The sequence below is a fragment of the Diabrotica undecimpunctata genome, chromosome 11 (genome assembly GCF_040954645.1).
Source record: "Diabrotica undecimpunctata isolate CICGRU chromosome 11, icDiaUnde3, whole genome shotgun sequence".
In the NCBI taxonomy this organism is placed as follows: Eukaryota; Metazoa; Arthropoda; class Insecta; order Coleoptera; family Chrysomelidae; genus Diabrotica; species Diabrotica undecimpunctata.
In genome coordinates this window covers 7,750,634-7,771,479 of record NC_092813.1, presented here as the reverse complement: position 1 = coordinate 7,771,479, position 20,846 = coordinate 7,750,634, and the positions used below count along the sequence as shown (strand labels likewise).

At 37.4% G+C, this 20,846-nt stretch overlaps 1 protein-coding gene across 1 annotated transcript; it reads right to left on the bottom strand.

Moving 5' to 3' along the window:
* Positions 1 to 584: 584 nt before the first annotated feature.
* LOC140452629 (uncharacterized) lies at positions 585 to 5,765 on the bottom strand. Its single transcript, XM_072546948.1, has 4 exons — positions 5,314 to 5,765; positions 3,350 to 5,259; positions 1,889 to 3,283; positions 585 to 1,837 (listed from the first exon to the last, which is right to left on the bottom strand). The coding sequence occupies exons 1-4, from the start codon at positions 5,763 to 5,765 to the stop codon at positions 585 to 587; spliced, it is 5,010 nt and encodes a 1,669-aa protein (XP_072403049.1).
* Between the last annotated feature and the right edge of the window lie 15,081 nt (positions 5,766 to 20,846).

Sequence of the window (20,846 nt, the reverse complement as noted above, 5' to 3'; positions counted from 1 at the left end):
CAGTTGGTGTTGTTTTCATGGCACCTGTTATATTTATGCAAGCCATCCGCTGAATATGGTTTAGTTTGTTAATCGCTGTTGCCTGTAACGCTATTGGTACCCAAGCAATGGCTCTGAAGTTAGCATTGGCCTAATGACAGTGTAGACCCAGGCGATCACCCTGGTCGAAAGGCCCCAGGTCGTTCGTCGACACTGCTGTTTGTTTTTGTTCTTTTTCTTAGATATGATCTGATGATTTATCTCTCCGTAATGTGAAAAATTCTTATAATAAAATTATACAAAATGAATTTCAAGATCTGACTTTTTATTCTCGCTTGACACACACAGATATGATACAGATAAATTATTAGTTGCTATTGGCAACCTTGACATTTCCCCTTTTTAATAATTATGCAGCCACTATATTGAACATGCCCCCCACCTTGAAAGGATCGCTTTCAATTTAACAGGTAAGCAAGTAAATGAGGAAATGCATTACATGCAATAAAAAATAAACAAATACATCTTCAATAGTTATTATAAACTTTTAAGTTTAAAAATCAAACAAATGTTCTTTAACTAAGACGCATTAACAGTTCTAGAACTTAAGACGTGATTGCACCTTCACTTTGATCACTAGGAACCGGAAGTGGACAAATGTTTGTAACAGCTCGCTTTATAAGTCCTTTTGAAGTTCTTATGGTAACCACTCGTGTAACTCCATCAGCGCCGGGATGCAAAACTTCTACGCGCCCAAGACACCAGTTTAAAGGAGGTAAATTTCTTTCTTTGATGAGGACGAGTGTGTCAGTCTGAATTTTAGATTGGTTGACTTTCCATTTCTTCCGTTCTTGCAATTCGGAGATGTATTCCAGAGACCAACGTTTCCAAAAATGATGGCGAAGTTGCTGCAACTGCTGGAATCTAGACAAACTGGTAATGGATGAGTTTGATAGATTTATTTCTGGAACGGAATCCATGGGTCTTCCAATGAGGAAGTGAGCTGGTGTCAAAGGCAAAAGATCAGAAGGGTTAGAAGACAAGGCACTCAAAGGACGAGAATTTAATACTCCTTCAATCTGAGTTAGTAATGTAACAAATCTTTCATAATCTAATTTCGTATCTGTCATAACTCGTTTGAGGTTAGCCTTCACCGATTTGACTCCAGCCTCCCAGAGACCGCCAAAATGAGGAGAATGAGCCGGTATGAACTTCCAATTTATATCAGATTTAGCACACATATCAGGGAATTTATTACCATTGGTTTTCAAAAATTTACCCAATTCCAACAAAGAATTGTTGGCACCCACAAATGTGGTTCCGTTATCACTCATCATCTGACATGGTTTGCCCCTTCTAGCTATAAATCGTTTTATTGCCGCCATAAAGGCTTCGGTGGAAAGATCCGTTACCACCTCTAAATGAATGGCCTTTGTCGATAGGCAAACAAATAAACTAGTATAACCTTTATATGAAGAAGCACCCCTATGACGACTAGTTCTGAGGGCAAATGGACCAGCATAATCAACTCCTGTAACAGCAAATGGAAATGAGGGGGTGACTCTTGATTGGGGAAGATCTCCCATGATGGGATTAACTTGATCGGGATTGAAGCGAAAGCAACGCAAGCATTCGCGAACCGTTCTCCTAGCCAATAATTTTCCATGTAAAGGCCAATATTTCTCACGCACGTGAGCTAGGAGATGTTGAGGTCCTGCATGGCACAGCTTGAAATGCTCTTGACGGAAAAATAGAATAGTAAACTTATGATTAGATTGAATTAGAATAGGATGTTTCTTTTGATAAGAAAAGTTTGAATTACTTAATCTACCACCGACCCTGAGTAATCCTTCTGGATCTAAAAAGGGATTAAGTGATAAGATTCTGCTTTAAAAAGAAACTGCATTACCTCTTCTTAAGCACTGAATCTCAGATGGGAAACCTTCAGCTTGTACCAACTTAACTAGAGTAAGGGTAGAATTGTTAATCTCCTGTGTGGTTAAATGCCCCAAAACACGAGTGGCCTTGTTCTTTCGTTGAGAATTGTAGTAGAAACGCAAAGAGTAAGCCACTGACCTTACCAAGGTTGAAAAACTCGAATATTTTTCAAAATCAAATAATGGAGTAGACGAAACTATCATAAATTGGTTGCTAATAGTTTTAAACTCTGGAAGTTTTTCTTTATCAAAAGATACTTGAACTGGCCAAGTTTCAGGAGAATCTAGCAAGAATGACGGGCCGTGCCACCAAAATGAACAAGAGCTTAGAACCTGAGGTTCAATTCCTCGAGAGAGTAAATCAGCAGGGTTACAATCCGTAGGTACATGTCTCCAATTTTCGGGATCTGTGTTGGACTGAATTTCTGAAACACGATTACCAACGAAAGTTTTTAGTACATGTGACGAAGTTTTTATCCAGCCCAAGGTAATGGTTGAGTCAGACCACAGAAAAATCTTATTGAACTGAATATTCAAAGAAGTAGTAACCATTTTAGAAAGACGTGATAAGATCAAAGCTCCGCTAAGTTCCAGGCGAGGTACGCTCAGCTTCTTTACAGGTGCTACTTTGCTTTTAGCACAAAGTAAATTTATAAAAATGTTACCCTTTTTATCAACACTGCGAATATATATGGCTGCGCCATAAGCAACTTCGCTTGCGTCACAGAATCCGTGCATTTCAATAAGAACAGAATTAGGGAGAACTACATTTCTTTGAATTTGCAATTTATTCAACTCATGCAACTGATCTCTGAAAGATAACCACTCAGACTGAATATGCAATGGCACTCCTTCATCCCAGTCTAACTTCTCTAACCAAAGGAGTTGCATAAGGATTTTGACTTTAATGATTGATGGACTTAAGAGACCTAAAGGGTCAAATATTTGAGCAATACCAGAAAGTATTGATCTTTTAGTGATAATTTTGGGAGTAACATTTGAATCAATAGAATAGGACAATGAATCTAAACTAGGGCACCATTGTAACCCAAGTGTCTTTGTGTTTTCATTGGCACCAAAAAGGAAGGGAGTGTCTAATGAAATAGATTCCTGGATGGACTTAAGAAATGAAGAATTGTTTGACGTCCACTTTCTAAGTGGGAAGCAACCTTTTGAAAGAATTTCAGAGACTTGTTTACAATTAAGGATTAAGTCCTCTAACGAATCAGAACCAGTTAACAAGTCGTCAACATAGAAGTCTTCAGCTATGATTTTAGAAGCTTGAGGGAATGTATCAGAATGCTCTAATGATAGCTGATAGAGACATCTAGTGGCTAGATAACTACTTGACGTAGAGCCATAAGTAACTGTATTTAATTCATATGAATAAAGAGGATCTTTCGGATGATTTCTTCATAAGATTCTTTGGAGACACCGTTGAGTATCATCAATAAGAATTTGACGGTACATTTTGGCAATGTCCGCAGATGCAACAAATGGATACCTTCTAAATCTCAACAGGATAGATATCAAATCATTCTGCATGACGGGACCTACCATCTGAAGATCGTTGAGCGAATGACCAGATGATGACGGACAGGAACCATCGAACACTACTCTGAGTTTTGTAGTGAGACTGTCCTGCTTCATCACCCCGTGATGAGGAAAGTAATAACTATGTACTGGCAAAGTACAATCAGTAACTCTTGACATGTGGCCTAAAGACAAGTATTCCTCCATAAATGCAACATACTGCTTCTTCATGATAGGATCATTAAGAAGCCTTTTTTCTAAGCTATAGAACCTTCTTTGAGCTATTAATCTGGATTCTCCCAAAGAGTCAACCTGTGACTTAAAAGGAATGGACACAATGAACCGACCATCCAAATTTCCCCTAAAGGTTGATTTGAAGTGCTCCTCGCACAATAACTCTTCTGGAGACTGAAGTTTAGTACCTGAGCACTCCTCAATCTCCCAAAACCTAGAAAGGCAGTCAGTTTCGATATTGTGTGATAATCCACATATGGTAGATTGCTGACTATTCACCCTGGTATTTATTAAAGGACCAGAAATGATCCACCCTAATCTAGTTTTCTGAAGTATGGGTTTTTCAGGACCTAACTTAACCTGACCCACACATAGCAGGTCCCAAAAAATACTAGCACTGATCAGAATATTTACTTCCGAAGGAGTATGAAAATTTGGGTCTGATAAACGAATATTTGCAGGTATGGGCAACGAAGATGCATCAATTTGACAAACTGGAAGTTGTCCACATATTTGTGGAATGATTAAACACTCTAGGGGGAAAGAATATATAGATTGTAAAGAGTTAATAACAATATTACATTTGTGATTTATTTTAGAAGAAACATGAGCGATACCCACTACAGAAATGTTAACCTGCTCCCTTGAAATACCCAGCAAATCAACTAAACTTGATGTGATAAAATTAGATTGAGCTCCACTATCTAAAAGAGCTCTACAATTATGAGCAACCCCTAAATGGTCACGAACTTGGACAACAACCGTTGATAGAAGGATTTGTTGATTTTGAGAAGTATTAGAAAGTGTCTGAGGGCTACTCTGAGAAGCAACTACTTGATCATTAAACTGAGACAATGGATTTAGTGGATTTTCAATAAATTCATGGAGAAGAGTATGATGTTTCTGGTTACATTTCTTACATTCGCCATATTTGCACGTAGCTTGTTGATGTCCAGAATGCAGACAATTCAAGCATAATTTAAATCTACGTACTTTATTGATACGGGCAGGAATGTCTAATGAATGAAATTGACTACAGTGAACCAGTTTGTGTTGCTGGTTGCATAAAGGACAAGAAAGAAAAGAAGATTTTGTACTTACAAGAGCCTTAGTACTGTTGTGTCTGAATTTGACATGATTATTGACAGAAGTCCCTTGAATATTGGGTTTATTTAGATTATATCTTTCTAGAGTATCTGCCTTCGTTTTTAGGAAATATATGAGGTCCGAAACTTGACTGACTTTACCATTGTTGGCCTTCTCCCATTCTTTCACAGATTCAGAATCTAATTTTTCCAAAAGAATATATTTGAGAAGGGCATCCCAATGTTCGACTGGTTGTTTTAATGCCTCCAAAGCTCTAAGATTGCTACAAAATTTATCAATTAAATTTCTGATTGAAAATGAACCTTCTTTATTGATTGCCTTTAAATTGAAGATGGCTTTAATATGGTTATGCAACAACAATTCCTTGTTAGAATATCTCTCAACCAAAAGATTCCATGTAACAGTAAAATTAGAAGCAGAGAGAGGTATAGAAGCAATGACTCTCTCAGCAGAACCTGTTATGCATGCTCTTAAATAATTTAATTTTTGTATTTCAGATATACTATTATTTTTTATAACTAACGAATCAAATAAGTCATGAAAATCTAACCATTCTTCTATGTTGCCACTGAATTTTGGCAATTCAATAGAAGGAAGTTTTATATTGGAGGTTGTATATGTATGATTGGATGCAAAATGTTCACTAGTAGGACTAGATGTACTGGAGGCACTAGCTGAGGTTGTTGTCAACAGTTGTTTTGCCTTAATTATAACTGAATAAAATGATGTTTCGAACGTTTCTCTGTAATTTATTTCTTCCTCAGTTATTGCGTCCAGTAAACTTTCTATTTTTAATTGGGTTTCTTGATATTGAGTATGAATACTATTCGCGTTTTCGATGCGCAATTCAATTTCAGCGCGAGTTGGCTCATTCATCTCACCGTGGGTTGAGTCCCTATCAATGAATTTAATAAATGAGGTTAATCGCGCTTTAAGAGATGCTCTTATCTTTTTTAACGTAGGAAAATCCCCCATTTTAATTCAAATTTAAATGTTTTAACTATTATGTGTCAAAGTAAACTAACAATGAACAATAAATTTCAAGATTGAAGAAGTCTAAGTTAGGAAATTGAAATGAAAGGCAGATAAGTAAGGAACAAAAGCTCACTTCCCTGATTTTTGATGATTCGATGTCCCGTCCAGTGAAATCGTCAGTATGTGTTCAATCGGATTGTATACTTGACTTGAAGCCTGGGGCAAAGGAGCACTCGATGTATTTCTGCGACTGTCTCGTTCAACGTTGTCGGCTGATCTTGTAGGTTGTATGGCGTGGAATAGCACAAATATCCGAAGCTCTAAGGACCAATGTTTGTTTTTGTTCTTTTTCTTAGATATGATCTGATGATTTATCTCTCCGTAATGTGAAAAATTCTTATAATAAAATTATACAAAATGAATTTCAAGATCTGACTTTTTATTCTCGCTTGACACACACAGATATGATACAGATAAATTATTAGTTGCTATTGGCAACCTTGACATTTCCCCTTTTTAATAATTATGCAGCCACTATATTGAACAACACTGCTTATAGGCAATATATGCTCTTTTAGCTCTACCATCTAAGTATGAGTTCCATGTTAACTTCCTGTCAAGGGTAATAGCAAGGTACTTCTCCTCGTCAGAAAAATTTAGACTGTAGTTTAGAATCCTTGGGGGTATTAAACCCGTGATTCTTCTTTTCCTGGTAAAGAGGACCATCTCGAAGGTTAAAAACAAAACTGATGTGCTTTAATTAACTACCACCTCTTATATACCCCATATCCCATCCACTGACAACTATGGAAGAGCATAATAGGGCAGGTGTGCATAATTAGGTGCTCTGTATTTAAATTAAAGAGAACAGGCGTACGCAATGCACCTGCTAACCAATTTAATTGTATCTAAAGGTATGCACATAATGACATGTGTGACATTTAATAAGCCCCTATATGCACAAAACAACAGATGCAACATTTAATGAGCCAGGTACATATTGACAGCTGCGACATTTAATAAGCCAAGTGCATAATGACGGGTGCCAGATACTTCGGCAGGTGTTTGCTTGTATCGGAACTGCTCTTATGCCTACCCAATATCCCATTTCCTCTTATTTACCTTATACTCTTCGCAAAAGATTTCTAGTTTTAAGCTTACAGTATTCCATCAGTATTAGTATTTATTACTAATTTAGATTTAAGTATATCATTTTAAAATCTCTTTAGATAATAAATTTTAGTGGGGCAGTGATTGTTGTAAAGTGACGATATGTGATAGAAATGTTTTATATGGACTTGTTTTTATTTAAGTTAGGTACAATTGACACTAGTTATAAAATATTTATAAAACAATAATGGCTTAGTCTAAATGGAAGTGTATAGTGTAATAAAGTATATATTAAATCCTTCTTAGAAGTATTATTTTTAAAATTATCTACCCTCTAAACGTTTTATAATAAATAAATGAATATTTTTGCAATCCAATAGTTCAGGAAAATAGCTAAAATAAGAGGAAATTCTAAAACTGTTATGTTATGGCATTTAAGTTAAATACTGTATTTTAAAAAGAAAAAACAAACCAGGCGACTACTAAAAGGGCACTACACAGTATCTTCATTATTAATGAATGTCTAGCGACATACGAGATATAGGAAATATGGATCAAAATCGATGTATTATAAGACAAATTTTGATTTATTGACTTAAAGAAGGCCTCTGGTCGAGATCAAAACAAACAACTGATCTAAACCTTACATGCGACACAGCAAATGAAAGGGGAGTATATATAACGAATACATTAAGATAGAAAAAACAAACCAGGCGACTACTAACAGGCACTACACAATAACTTCATTATTAATGAACGTATAGCGACATACGAGATATCATAGGGCACTACTGTAAGACAAATTTTGATTTATTGACTTAAAGATGGCCTTTAGCTAAGTACAAAATGAACAACTGTTCCAATCCTAACATGCGATATGCCAAATTTAAGGGGAAGATATGACAAATATATTAAGATAGAAAAAAACAAACAAGGCGACTACCAAAAGGACACTACACAGGATATTCATTATTAATGAACGTATAACAATATATGCGATATCATATTACGCTTATATTATAATAAATTTACTTTATTGACCTGAAAAAGGCCTTTGACTGAGTACAAAATAAACAACTAGCCAAATCCTAAAATATGACACATCAAATCAAACGACGTGAGATATATATTTATAGTACATATAATGTATAACGTAGTCGATCAACCGAACGACCGCTTATCTGAACTCCCGACAAAACGAGCATAACGATACCCTAATGCTGATAGGTCGTAACCCAATTTTAGAAAATTTTACAAGAGGCACAAAAAACTGTATAGCATAATTATAAAAGATTGCTTGTGTAATGTTTTCTTAAATAAATAATTATGTAATGGCTACTAAGTGAGTTTATTGTAAAAATATAAATTTGTTTAATTTTGATCAGGGTACTAAGGGATACGACATATTGTAACCAACGTCATGGCGGCTTACGAGTATATCGAACTCTTAGAAAATGTAGAAAGTTATTATAACTCAAGGTGTTCTCATAAAAGTGTGGTTTACGTCATTTTAAATCATAATCCTTATTTTTTTATTTTTAATAATTTCAAATAAAAACAGATACAAATGTGTGTTTACTTTAAATAAAATGTAGCAAACTAAGCGAATACCATTTAAACAACGTTACAGTTAACATTTTTAGGAATAATTAAAATAAAATAACTAAATAATAAGTTTAAATCTTGGCTTTCTTTTTTTGATTTTTGTTATTGTCTTTGGTGATTAAGTCTTCGTGAGGCAGGTAATACAGACTTTAGATCTTGAAGGTCCTTCCATTTCTTTGTGGTTATTTTTAATCTATTCGAATAAAGTTGATCGTAAACCATATCGTGATTGACGGTGTTCTTTCTCTGAGGAAGGAGTTCATATTTTTGATCATGGGCCACTTTGTATAATATATCCCCATTTGGTAGGTATTTTAAGCCTCTAACATCTGTTACCTTCAAATCTCCTTTTGATTTACCTGGACGAATTGAGCTGTAGCGAAAGTTTTTAGAGTCATTGTAGTTTAGAAAAAAAGTGTGGGTGAGATAGGATACTGTTACGATAAATTCTGACCCAAAACCGTAAATATATTTATTACTAATATTTTCATTCATTCACGTATTTTTTAGGTAATGCCTACCTGACACACGATGGGTCCCCCTTTGTAATAAAAACATAACAGTTCGAACCTTCTGGAGACAAGCCGATTTAACCATACCGGTTCTGAGAACAATTCGCCGCTCTGTCTAGAAGGCCTTTCAGCAAAACAGCGGTCTATGTTCGATGTGTTTCGAGAAACAACTGTTTTCATTCTCGAATAACAGGACTTTATATTTATAGAGGAATTTTGGTTATGGAGGGACAGTTAATAAAGAAGATTCGCGCTCGCGATATTATTGTTACGCTCGCCTACTAATAAATTATTGTATATGTAGTGATAAATAAACTTATATAAATTATCGTGCCTTTTAATAAATTAAAGTAGGAACAATATAATAAATTAGTAAAGACATTATAAATTAAAGACATAACAATTAATAAATTCACAACAAATGGTGCCAGAAGTGAGATCGAACATAAATTAGACTTATAATAATAATACAAGTGAATATAAAATAAATTGTGAAAATGACGACGATTTATGAGCTGACAGTGACTAATTTAAGAAGACATCTAGAAGACAGAGAATTAGCTTCTACCGGAAAAAAGGCTGAGTTAGTCCAACGACTAAAGAACGCTTTGCTAGAAGAAGGACTAGATCCAGAGACTTATATATTTGAAGACAAACATGATGCTGTCCTCTCGTCGATTTCGAAAGTTTCTTCTGATGTAGCCAAAGTTTCTGGTGATGTAGCCAAAGTTTCCGGCGACATCGCTTCGTTGGAAGACAAAGTTTCTAATGAGATTTCTTCGCTGGAAAGCAAAGTCTCTGCTAACATCTCTTCGGAAATCTCTAAAGTCACTTCTGAGATGTCTGCCCTGGACGATAGAATATCTTCATTAAAAAACCAAGTTGCTGCCGATATGTTAGCCTTCGAAGAAAAGATATGGAAAGAGATGGAAAAGAAGATGGAGGAAACAGGGACAGCAGAGAGAGGTAACAATCCGATTACAGTGGAGATAAAAGAAGACGAGACGAAATTTAAGTTGGAGACACGGCCGAAATTTGAAGGAAGTGGAGGTTCTATTCATGTTAAAGTCCCAACTTTCGACGGAAAATCATCATGGAACAACTACATGAAACAGTTCGAATCAGCCGCAAGAGCAAATGGATGGTCTGAAAAAGAAAAGGCTGTAAACCTGACTATCGCTCTTCGAGGAGATGCCTTAGATGTGCTTCAGACCATAGCCGTAGAGGAGACCGATGATTTCGAACAACTGAAGAAGAGGTTAAATATGCGATATGGCCACGAACATTTGGAGCATGTATATCAGTCACAGCTTAAAAATCGTAGACAGAAGAAAGATGAGGCTCTTCAAGAATATGAGGTAGATATTGCCAGATTAGTACGATATGCTTATCCAACAGCTCCCGAAGACATGATGGAAAAATTGGCCGTTCAAACGTTTATGGATGGTCTTCGTGATCATGAAATGCAGAGAACACTGCGACTAGCTCGTCACAAGACGCTGGTTGATGTCCTATCCGCCGCCCTCGAATACGAGTCAGCTACGCAGGCCTCTGGCGGGTACAGTAAAGTTAGGACTGTAAAAGAGGAAGGAGATGAAGATAAACTTGACCAGCTCGTTAATATGATGAAAAGCATGACATACAAGAAAACGAAGACCATCAGATGCTGGAATTGTGGCGAAATAGGACACGTACGAAGCTCCTGTAAGCACCCTAGGTACGACGCAAATCAAGAAACTCACCACCAGGAAAACTAGAACGGGTCAGCCTTAGGGGGGCAGCTTCGACCCGGAACTTTTCCAAAGACCCTCTCATACTAATAGCTTCTTTGAAATGTCGTGAAGATAGTGTATATGTAGATGGAGACATAAATGGTAAAAAGCATACGTTGTTGGTGGATACCGGAGCGACCAGAACCATTATACGCCCGACAGTTATAAACAGCCGAAAGAAACTGTTACCAACGAGGTTGCGACTTCGGACCGCTACAGGTGAAAATGCCAACATTCATGGAGAAATCCAGGTACAATTGGGAATTGGAGCAGAAAAGTTTGTCCATACTGTTATAGTTGATGACATCGAAGAGGATGTTATATTAGGAATGGACGTAATGAATATGCATGGATTCCAATTGGATTTTAAGAATAAGGTAATCAAAGTTGGCAACGAGGAAGTATTTCTCCATCCACATAATGACAACACTGTGCAAGCAGCCATTAAAGAAGATACAGTCGTGCCTGCGAGAAGCGAAACGATCATAGTAGCGCGGCTACAGGGAATTGTGGACGAAGGGAGACCTGTTATGATGGAGCCTTGGAACCACGACGATGAGGTTGGCCGTGGAATCATAATTGGAAAGGAATTGGTGACTTCGGCTAAAGAAATTCCTGTGAGACTTATCAATGTCAACGACTACCCAGTGACCATCAAGAAAGAGACAAAGGTAGGAACTTGTGTACCTGTGACATCCATAATCCGTCAGGCGACAACATCTGATAATTCCAACGACAAATTCGACCAAATGGTTGCAGTTGCAGGACAGTCTCTAAATCAGATGGAGAAAAGGAAATTAAGGGAATTTCTTCGGCAGTATCGTGATATTTTCGTACCGAAAGGAGGAAAGACGGGAAGAACTACCGTTGTTAAGCATAAAATTGATACTGGTAATGCTAAGCCAATTCGTCAAACAGCTCGACGATTACCACAGGCGAAGAGAGAGGAAGCTGAAACGATTGTTCAGGAAATGAAGAAAGACGGGGTGATAGAACCTTCTACGAGTCCATGGGTCTCTCCGGTGGTCCTGGTTAAGAAGAAAGACGGAACGACGAGGTTCTGTGTGGATTACCGTTTGCTGAACAACGTTACCAAGAAAGATAGTTATCCTCTGCCCCGGATCGATGACACATTGGACACATTGGCTGGAAGTAAATTGTTTTCTACTTTAGATTTGAAGTCTGGATACTGGCAGGTAGAAATGGACCCAGTCGATAAAGAAAAGACAGCCTTCACCACAGGATCTGGATTGTGGCAATTCAACGTTATGCCATTTGGACTTTGTAATGCTCCTGCGACATTTGAGAGGCTTATGGAAAATGTGTTGAGAGGGTTATCTTGGAAAACATGCCTGGTTTATTTAGATGACATAATCGTCTTGGGGGAGACATTCGAAGATCATTTGAGGAATTTAGAAAACGTTTTTAATCGACTTAAAGCTGCCCAATTGATGCTAAACCCCAAGAAGTGCCAGCTATTTCAAAGTAAAGTCAATTATCTGGGTCATATAGTCAGTAAAGAAGGAGTGGCCGTGGATAAGGGAAAAATCGATTCCATTAAGGAATGGCCAAAACCAACTGACAAACATCAAGTGAGAAGTTTTCTTGGACTATGTACTTACTACCGGAGGTTTATTAAGAAGTTTGCAGATATCGCTAAGCCATTAACGCGACTTACAGAGGAAGCAAGAGAATACCGCTGGGATATAGACTGCCAAAATGCCTTTGAAACGTTGAAAAAGCATTTAATAACAGCACCAATTTTAGGGTATCCACTGCCAGAAGGAGAGTTCATCTTAGATACGGACGCAAGTAATGTGGGAATTGGAGGAGTGCTGTCTCAGATTCAAGGAGGACAGGAACGAGTTCTCGGATATTTTAGTAAAGTTCTTTCAAAACCTGAACGGAATTATTGCGTCACGAGAAGAGAACTTCTGGCAGTAGTGAAATCAGTAGAGCACTTCTATCAATACCTCTATGGCAGAAAGTTTCTAATCCGAACCGACCATGCCGCCCTTAAGTGGTTGATGCAGTTTAAGAATCCAGAGGGTCAGATAGCCAGGTGGATCGAACGACTCCAAGAATACGATTTTAAGATTGAGCACCGGGCCGGAGTTAGCCACAGAAACGCTGATTCTCTTTCCAGAAGGCCATGCCCAGCAGAGTGTTCCCACTGCAACAAAACGGAATCCAAGGAAGCAGCAGTGCTAAGAACGACGATTGTCAACGACGACTGGACGCCTACTAAGATAAGGGAAGAACAAGAGAGAGATCCAGTTATACAGAAAATCCGAAAATGGAAAGAGGAAAACCGTCGACCACCTTGGCAGGAAATATCAAACCTATGCTCAGTAGTTAAGACGTATTGGGCCCAGTGGGACTCATTTATCATCGAAGATGGCTTGCTCAAACGAGTCCTGGAAAATGATGACGGTTCGGAAAAGAGAAGACAGTTGGTGATCCCAAAGAGCAGAATAGCGGAAGTACTTCGTCAGTTACACGACAGTCCATCGGGAGGGCATTTTGGTGTAAGGAAAACCCTTCAGCGAATTCGGGAACGGTTTTATTGGATGAACAGTTCCGACGATGTAAAAGACTGGTGTAAGAAATGTACTATTTGTGCCACGGGTAACGGGCCTTACCGAAAAAGGAGAGCTCTTATGAGACAATATAATGTTGGAAGCCCGTTTGAAAGAATAGCTTTGGACATCGCTGGGCCATTTCCAGAAAGTGAAAACGAAGGCAAGTACATGCTGGTAGTAATGGATTACTTCACTAAGTGGGTCGAGATTTACGCACTTCCAGACCAGAAGGCCGCCACCGTTGCAGATAAGTTGATCCAAGAATATATCAGCCGATTTGGAGTGCCCTTGGAGATCCATAGTGACCAAGGCAAGAACTTCGAAAGCGATCTATTCCAAGGAATATGTGATAGACTAGGCATGAAGAAAACAAGAACTACCGCGTATCATCCGCAATCGGATGGTATGGTAGAACGAATGAATAGGACAGTTGGCAAGTATTTGACAAAGATGGTGTCCGATCATCAGCGAGACTGGGACCAATACCTTCCGTTCTTCACAATGGCCGACAGATCTGCTGTTAACGAATCAACAGGCCAGACACCAGCCAAAGTCCTATTCGGACGCGAAATGCGACTACCTTGTGATCTCGAGTTTGGATGTAAACCTGGAGAAGATGTAGCAGGTGAAGATTATGTGATCGAATTACGAAGAAGAATGGACGATGTACATGAGTTGGTCCGTTCCCACCTTCAGATCGCTAGCGACAGAATGAAGAAACGGTACGATACACAAGCCGAAAAGGGTTGCTTTAAGAAGAACGACAAAGTATGGCTGTATAATCCCAAGAAGCGAAAAGGTTGTTCTCCCAAATTGCAGCAGTTTTGGGAAGGTCCATACCTCATTATGGAGAAGATCAACGATGTCATCTACCGAATAAGCAAGATTCCGAGGGGAAAGCCGATGATAGTACACCATAACCGGTTGGCGTCTTTCGAAGGTGACCACAACGTAGATGAAGAAGTGGAAGTAAACCAAATCCACGATGTGTCTGACCTCACGTTTGAGGAATTCATGGGTGCCTATGGAGGTACCGGTAAAGCAAGACATGGTGTTACCACTGAAGAAAAGCAAGATCTACTCGCGCTCCCCGATGACTACTCGCTGGCCCTTACCATCCCGGCCAGTATCAAAGACGCACCAGGGTTGGCATCCGTCTTTCGAAGGAAGTTTGGTCGAGTTGCAGAACTTCAATACCAAGTGCCAGCTCCCGGTAAAACCTTGAAACTCCAAGATGCATCACGTTACCTTTTCTACCTGGTAACAAAAGACACTGCCCGTGACCAACCTACCTACCGAGATGTATGGGAAGCCTTACTTCAATTGAGAGAGCACGTACTGGAGTCCGACGTGCAAAAGTTAGCCATGCCAAAGTTGGAGTGCCGCCAATTAGATTGGAGAGTTATCCGAAATATGGTGGAAGAGATCTTTAAAGACACCGAAGTCCGGGTGTTAGTCTGTTGCAATCCGCATAGTTACTGGTGCGGAGAGAAAACCGTCCCTTGTCATTTTTATACAACTGGAAGTTGTAAAAGAGGGTCCAGTTGCCGATACCAGCATACCGTTCCGGTTCCAGTCCCGACAAGGTTCCAGGAGGAACAATCTTTTAAGAGGGGGGCAATGTTACGATAAATTCTGACCCAAAACCGTAAATATATTTATTACTAATATTTTCATTCATTCACGTATTTTTTAGGTAATGCCTACCTGACACACGATGGGTCCCCCTTTGTAATAAAAACATAACAGTTCGAACCTTCTGGAGACAAGCCGATTTAACCATACCGGTTCTGAGAACAATTCGCCGCTCTGTCTAGAAGGCCTTTCAGCAAAACAGCGGTCTATGTTCGATGTGTTTCGAGAAACAACTGTTTTCATTCTCGAATAACAGGACTTTATATTTATAGAGGAATTTTGGTTATGGAGGGACAGTTAATAAAGAAGATTCGCGCTCGCGATATTATTGTTACGCTCGCCTACTAATAAATTATTGTATATGTAGTGATAAATAAACTTATATAAATTATCGTGCCTTTTAATAAATTAAAGTAGGAACAATATAATAAATTAGTAAAGACATTATAAATTAAAGACATAACAATTAATAAATTCACAACAATACTTCCAAAGGGGCAGGATTCTTCCTGGCTTCTGATATTACCGAAATATAGTCTGAGGGTAGAAATATTTGCCGATTTTTTAGTCTTCGTTCAATTAGACTGTGGGTAGAGTCACACTCCATCTGAGTGTGGCCTCTTTCTAGAAATTTTTGCTCAATCTCGACTTCATACTTGGAAGCTAAAACCGATAAACCATTCGCAAGGACGACATTCCTATTCTGATAACCACAGCCGTCCGAGAATATTATAACATTTTTCTTTTCAAAGGTCAAATATTGTTCTATATTTTATTAAACACGTAGTGAATACAGATGAATCAAGGTCTGCCTCAGTCTCATTCCAAACGAAATTCATGCTGCGATGGTTTTCCAAGTTATATACTGTAAAGTTATGTACTTGTAGCTTTGTTTTATAGTACAAAGAACTAGCCTGTAACACTGGACACAATTTGACTGCCTGCACATCAACGACAAAACAGTAAATTTCTTTATGGATGGCTCTGGTTTCAACCTGTTTCATCTTGTAAGATGAACATATATCACATTGGTCCTTGCGTGGTTTAAACAATGCTAAATTCATTTCGTCAAATTCTGTAGAGAATTTACAATTTGATAATGGTACCTCCCTGTCTTTACATTGTTCTTTATAAAGATTATATACTTCAGTTTTCGATTTGAAATTATGTTTCAGGTATAACTTTTCAGTCGACTTGCGGCAATAGTGGCTCTCTATTTTAGGCAGCCTGTTCAGAAACTCTCGTAAATTCTGTACTCGCAAAATGTCCTGTTTTGCTTTTGGTGTAGACTCTCTTTTTTCTTTGATCCTTGTTTGCATCATGTCACAACTTTCTAGAAATCCATCTTTTCGTGCCGCACTTACCCAGTTCTTTACCATCTTTTCTCCTACTCCTAGTGTGTTAAGAAACATCAATTTGCAGACTTGTAATTTATCGCCTTTTACTGTCAGAAAGTATTCGTAGGTACCACTTCGCCTGGAAGGTCCATCTACATAACATCTTTTTTTCTCCTTGTATGTAACCATATGAGCGAAGAACATCCTTTTTTGTTCCCAGGACATTTCCCAAAATTTTAAAAATATTTCTTTTCTTAAGTTTTCTGATATTGTTTGGCAAAAGCGAGTCGGCGCGGTAGCGCAAAACTTCGAGACACAGGCTGGCTTCATTTTACGTTTAGGGCGTAGAATATCATGTTTCACAATGTTTTGTAGCGTTCTATAACCAGTATATTCCCTTCCTAACATTGTTGACTGTTTTGTCTGGTTTTTATCCCAGTTCTCCGGATTCGCAACTTTGCGCCAGTTCAATTCCACGAAGAACCCGGAGAGCTGTCAAATTTTCAAGCAATCACAGGTTAAAATGATTTAAGTAGAGACATTTATATTCAAATACAAGGATAAAAACTGTGCTGATTTATCAGCAGCAGATTAGTTTTAAATTACATTACAAGAGAGTTACCAAAGAAAGAAAATAATAATACCAAAAATAATACGCCCACCAAAACGTTTACAATGCAGACGAAACTGGGCTCAATGGGAAAGCTTTGACACGAAAAACTCTTGCGCCACCAGAGGTGTTTGTAAGCAAACTCTTTGCTAGCCGTCAAATAAGCAAGGATCGCCTTAGCTTGTGCTAATGCGACTGGCACTAACTGATTGTCCACGCTTGTCATTGATAAAAGGAAGAAACCACGTTATTTTAAACACATTAATATTATGTCTCCGCTGTCCATTGTTTACATTTCGCAAAAGAGTGCTAAAAAGGCAATAATTTGGATTAGAGATCTTCTTCTTCTTCTTAAAGTGCCTATCCGTTCCGGATGTTGGCGATCATCACGGCTATCTTTACTTTATTTATTGCAGCGCGGAACAGTTCAGTGGTAGTCGTGTTATACCACTTTCGTAAATTTTGAAGCCAGGAAATGCGTCTTCTTCCCGGTCCTCTCTTACCATTTACTTTCCCTTGGAGAATCAGCTGGAGAAGGAACTTTTTAGTTTTGACGGTCATGAGAATTTCACATTCTTTCCCCATTCTACGCAGCACCTCCACATTAGTAACTCTGTCAACCCAGGATATACGTAAGCTTCGAGCCGATTCATAGATGCAACAGTCAGTGTCCATGCTTCCATTCCGTAGAGCAGAACTGTGAATATGTAGCAGTTCAATAGACGGCATTTTGTTTTTAATGATATGTCCCGACTGTTGAAAATGGTTCTCATTCTAACGAATGCTGCTTTTGCTTTTATTATTCGCTGTTTAATTTCTGTTGAGTGGTCCCATTGGCTATTTAAATTGGTGCCTAGATATGTATATTGCTCGACTCTTTTGATATTCTGTTGGTTGATTGTAAGTTGAGCGTTTAGTATTGGTTTTTTACTAATTGTCATAAATTTAGTTTTCTTTATGTTAAGAGCTAGTCCGTATCTGTTGCTGACTTCTGTTATGTGATTTGTTAATATCTGTAAGTCAATTAGATTATCGGCAAAAACTATAGTGTCATCTGCATATCTAATGTTATTCAACCATTCACCGTTTATTAGTATTCCTTTCGCACAACCGTCTAAAGCTTCCTTAAATACCCATTCAGAATAAATGTTGAACAACAATGGAGACAAAATACAGCCCTGTCGTACTCCACGTTCTATTGCAATTTTATCAGTTAACTGGTCTTCTATTTTGATTTTGGCCGTTTGATTGTAGTAAATGTTTCTGATAATTCTAAGATCTTTGTTGTCAATTCCAATTTCTTGCATTAGAGTCATTAATTTGTCATGTTTTACTCTGTCAAATGCCTTCTGGTAATCTATAAAGCATACGTATATGTCACAATTCACATCCCTGCATCTCTGAAATAGCACCTGTACAGCAAAAAGGGCCTCCCGTGTTCCCAGAGCATCACGAAATCCGAATTGTGTTCTTGTTAGTTGTGCCTCACATTTTGTATATATTCTTTTGTGAATGACCTTTAGAAATGTTTTAAGTAAATGGCTCATGGATTAGAGATAACAAAGAAATTATGACAAATATTTATTTTATATAATATTTTTCCAAAGTGGTGGGAAAAACAGATATTTAGGAACAGGTTTTATGATACAGAAAAGATGAAAATACAAAGTGATGAATTTCAAGCAAATATCAGATAGAATGTGTATAATAAGGTTAAAAGGGGATCAACGAAACATAAGTGTAATAAATGTTCATGCACCAATAGAAGGTGCCACAGAAGAGGACCAAATGCATTCTATGAACAACTAGAAAGAGAATATGAAAAACTATCAGGATTTTATATCAAACTATTAATGAGAGACTGCAATGCTAAAATGGGAAAGAGGATATAATGTATGAAAATATAAGAGGAAAATACAGTAAGCATTACATATTATCGAGTGATAAAAGTCAAAGAATTATGTTTTGCGACAAAAAGACAAATGGTAATAAAAAGCACACAACTACGTAGAAAAGATATACACTGCACGCCAAAATTAACGCATAATTTTAAAATTATAATTTCAGTCGTAATGAAAAATTTTTTGTTTGTTCTTTCGTTATTCAAAGTTGCTTTTAAAACATTTGGAATAAAAAGACATTTCTTTCTTTTTACGAAACTATCTAACATCAAATGACGGAATTGAAAATTTTTCAAAAAATTGAAGAGTTCAAGAAAATTAAACTGGTAGCGAGTATTGCCTTCTCTGTCATTTATTACTGCTTGACGACGATCTCCCGTAATTAGAATCACTGTTTTTATTTCATCTTTATCAATTTGATCCCAAAATTTTAACTGGTCGCAAAAACAGTTAATCAAATGTGTTTGGTGCGTTAGGTAATTGTCGTAGTCGTCTCCTTACGATGTCCCAAACATGTTCTGTTGAGTCGAGATCGGAAATTCTCGCAGGCCAAACCATGGCAGGAATCCCAACCTTTTGGCGATATTGGTGCACAATTCTTGCCATGTGTGGCCTGGCATTATCTTGAATAAACATGAAATTATCCCTAATAATGGTGCAAATGGTACGACATGCTCTTCTAAAACGTCTGCAATGTGGCTGTGTGATGTAAGCCGCCCGTGATCTATTCTAACTACCTCCGTTCTTCTTCTTCAGGTTCCTTCTCCTATCGGAGGTTGAAAATCATCATCGCTATTTTAATTTTATTGGCCGCGCTTCTGAATAATTCTAATGAGCTGCAACCGAACCACCCTCTCAAATTTCTTAGCCAGAATATTTTGCGTCGTCCTGGGTTTCTCTTCCCTTGTATCTTCAATTGCATAATTAACCTAAGTGATACTTATTAGTTTCGGCTTTTGGGATCGCGAATGGGGACATAATTTTGGCAGACTCAGTCCCATTTATATTTCCTAAAATTGACAGTTTTATTTATCTGCTGACTGATCTTGTCCTGTTGCCATTAATAATCTTCGAAACTGGTTTTCCAAAACTTCCATTCACTTGGAGAAGAAGGAATAATAAGGAAGTCCAAGAACAATATAATGAACCAAAAATAACGACGGTAATCAAGGCACAGAGAATAAGATATTTATGACATATTCAAAGAATGGGAAAAAAATAATGTCGAAAATGGTACTATCACCAAAGGGGATACATAAAAGAGAAAAAGGTATACCAAGAAAGAGATGTATGAACAGCGTATATAAAGACTTCAGAAAAAAGTAATATTCAGAATTTGAAAGAAAAAGCATTGGACAAAAATCATTGGAAGGAAGTGGAAAAGAAATGTATGACAAGACTATAAGAAATTTAAAATGTATTTTATATAAATAAATTTAAATAGTATTTGTAATTTAAAAATAAACTTTTCCTAGTCCTAGGCCTTTAAGGCCAATTGAGCTTTATAAGGAAATAGTTTGGCAATTATATTTTTAACTATTTTAGTAACTGCAGATGATACTGCCCTTGGGAGCATTATTTTTATTTTATCCAACGATAGCCAATTTTTATATCTTAGAAGGATATAATTCCTTTAAATATTATTTATACTATAATTTTATTTAAATATTATATTCCGTTTGTCAAATAAATATATTGTCAATAGACTATATCTTGTGGCGATAAGCGCGGCTGTATTCTTTGTCAGCATTTTAAAAAGAACATTAATTACAATTTTGAGTGACAAAATTATTGGTCTCGGTAGATAAAAATATAATAAACAAACACTCCTGAATTCTATGAAACGATTTAGTGGTGCTTGATATTGCTGACAGGTTGAAATACCCTAATGTAAGTAAATCTTCTAAAATATATTTTTAGAAACAGTTAGATGAATACTCTAGAAAAGCACATTAATTTTTATGGCTAAATGAGTATACAGGGTGAGTCATGAGGAACTTTACATACTTCTACCATA